Source organism: Macaca thibetana, chromosome 14 (genome assembly GCF_024542745.1).
Source record: "Macaca thibetana thibetana isolate TM-01 chromosome 14, ASM2454274v1, whole genome shotgun sequence".
Taxonomy (NCBI): Eukaryota; Metazoa; Chordata; class Mammalia; order Primates; family Cercopithecidae; genus Macaca; species Macaca thibetana.
In genome coordinates this window covers 56,574,771-56,577,238 of record NC_065591.1, presented here as the reverse complement: position 1 = coordinate 56,577,238, position 2,468 = coordinate 56,574,771, and the positions used below count along the sequence as shown (strand labels likewise).

Below are 2,468 nucleotides of genomic sequence, written 5' to 3'. Positions count from 1 at the left end.
GGTGGCCTCAATCTCCTGACCTTGTGATCCGCCCGCCACGGCCTCCCAAAGTGCCAGGATTACAGGCGTGAGCCACCGCACCCAGCTACAGGTCTGCCTTCTTGGACCCTATACTGAGCTGCCTGAAGAAGTCTGCATGCAGGAAAATGATGCATCTGAAATAATTTCAAATAACAACAAGGTTTTGTAAACTACTTTTGCTTTAGCCCCAAGACACTTTCCCATGGTGGTGACTTCTTGTGAATCCCCAGTAAATAAAAATCTCCAAATGCTGACAAATGAAGAGAGGTTCATTGTGATTGCTCAGCATGACGCTTCGACGGAGTGAGACAGGCCTCTAGTAGTTAGTAGTCACACTTCACAGGCTTCTGTGAGAGCTTCTCACAGCTGAGCCTCTGGCCAAGCGTGTGAGAAGGGCAAGATGAGACATGCAGAGACTCTGGGGCCCCCTGCTCCCCTAGAGCTCATGAAAGAAATAAGCAGAGCAGCTCCTCAACCTACATGAGATCATATTTAGTACAATTGAAACCCAGGTGAGTAATACTCAGCATAGGTTAGCATTTGAGCTATTTCCTGCCCACATGGAAATTACACTTAGGAAAAACTGTTGAATGATGCTGTAAGATACCTCATTTTGTGATATTATTCATTTCTATTTGGAAACAACAACTCAAACAATTCTGAACATAGTGTCAGCATGGTGGCTGGTGGTTGCTATCATGGAGGAACCTTTTCCAGCGTTATTCTTGGTCTCAGCTTTATCAGGGTACAGAAGAGACTGCAGGTAGTTAATGTACTTAATTGCAGCTCTGAGGGTTTCCACTTTGCTGAGTCGCTTCTCCAAATACTCCTCTGGCAGATGATGACGGAGCTGGGCGTAGCCTTCATTGACACATTTCACGCGCTGCCGTTCCCGCTCATTCCTTTTCCGGATGAAGGCCGGCCCGTAGGAGTACTCACACCTTCCGTAATTTGGGTAGGGCATCGGGAAAGAGAAGGGGCAGGGTTCACCATAATTTCCCAGGATGAGGGAGTCACTGGGAAAAGGCAGCAGTGGCAGCTCCTCAGAGTAAGGGGATGGCACCGGGGCCTCCGGGTGCAGGTGGAAAGTGACCATGGGCTCCAGATAGAAGGACCTGGTCAGTGGCAAGCGGGCAGAATCGGGGAAGATAGGAAGTTTGTCAGGCAGACAGGAGTTGCCTCTGTTGTCCATCATTTCCTCTTTAATCTGCAAACATAACAAAATTTATCAATGTGGTCAGATAGAAAGAGAGCAGATATGATCTACTTTCTTGGAGATCAATGTTTTGTTGTGTTGTGTTGTGTTGTATTGTATTGTATTGTATTGTATTGTATTGTATTGTATTGTATCGTATTGTATTGTATTTTTCGAGATGGAGTCTTGCTCTGTCGCCCAGCCTGGAGTGCAGTGGTGCGATCACGGCTCACTGCAACTTCCGCCTCCTAGGTTCAAGCAATTCTCCTGCCTCAGCCTCCTGAGTAACTGGGATTACAGGCATCCGCCACCATGCCCAGTTAATTTTTGTATTTTTAGTAGAGACGGGGTTTCACCATGTTGGCCAGGATGGTCTTGATCTCTTGACCTTGTGATCCACCTGTCTCCGCCTCCCAAAATGCTGGAATTACAGGCGTGAGCCACCACGCCCAGCCACAGAGCAATGTTTTAAAGACTTTTCTGCTTTGATGACCAGTTTCTGAGCTCATGTGGACAATGAGATGGTGTTATAATATTCTGTGTAGTAAGAGGATGATTGATGGTACACAGAAACAGTACTAAATAACATTGAATCGCCTTATGAGAAAGTTATTCTCCTTCAATTCTCTTTCAGTCCTTGTGGTTATAAAGATACAACCTTAGTCTGCTGAGAATGTGTCTTCCACACCACACCACTAGAATTTTTTTTTTTTTTTTTTTTTTTTTTTTTGAGACAGAGTCTGGCTCTGTCGCCCAGGCTGGAGTGCAGTGGTGCGATGATGGCTCACTAGAGAGCCATCATCTAGGTGCAAGCAATCCTCCTGCCTCAGCCACCTGAGTAGCTGGGAGCATAGGCGGGCATCACCACAGCTGGCTAAGTTTTGAATGTTTTTGTAGAGACAGGGTCTTGCCATGTTGCCCAGGCTGGTCTCAAACTCCTGAGCTCAAGCAACCCACCTGCCTTGGCCTCCCCAAGTGCTGGGATTATACACAGGAAGCTACCACACCTGGCCTAGAATGCTTTCTAATCCTTCTAAGATCAAAGCCTTCAACAAGCAATAACATCTCGTTAGAATTCAGTGTCTTTACTAACTTCTGTTTATTGTGAGTTCTGGTGATTTATGGTAGTGATATAAAGTTCCTTTTTTTGTTTTTTTGAGACAGAGTCTTGCATTGTTGCCTGGGCTAGAGTGCAGTGGCATGATCTTGGCTCACTGCAACCTCTGCCCCGGGTTCAAGTGATTCTCCTGCC

The 2,468-nt window shown here is 46.4% G+C and overlaps 1 protein-coding gene across 1 annotated transcript; it reads right to left on the bottom strand.

Annotated features, from left to right (window-relative positions):
* Positions 1 to 623: 623 nt before the first annotated feature.
* On the bottom strand, positions 624 to 1,228 carry ASCL3 (achaete-scute family bHLH transcription factor 3). Its single transcript, XM_050756487.1, has one exon. It carries the CDS (start codon positions 1,214 to 1,216, stop codon positions 671 to 673), a length of 546 nt encoding a protein of 181 aa, XP_050612444.1. The 5' UTR covers positions 1,217 to 1,228; the 3' UTR covers positions 624 to 670.
* Positions 1,229 to 2,468: the final 1,240 nt, after the last annotated feature.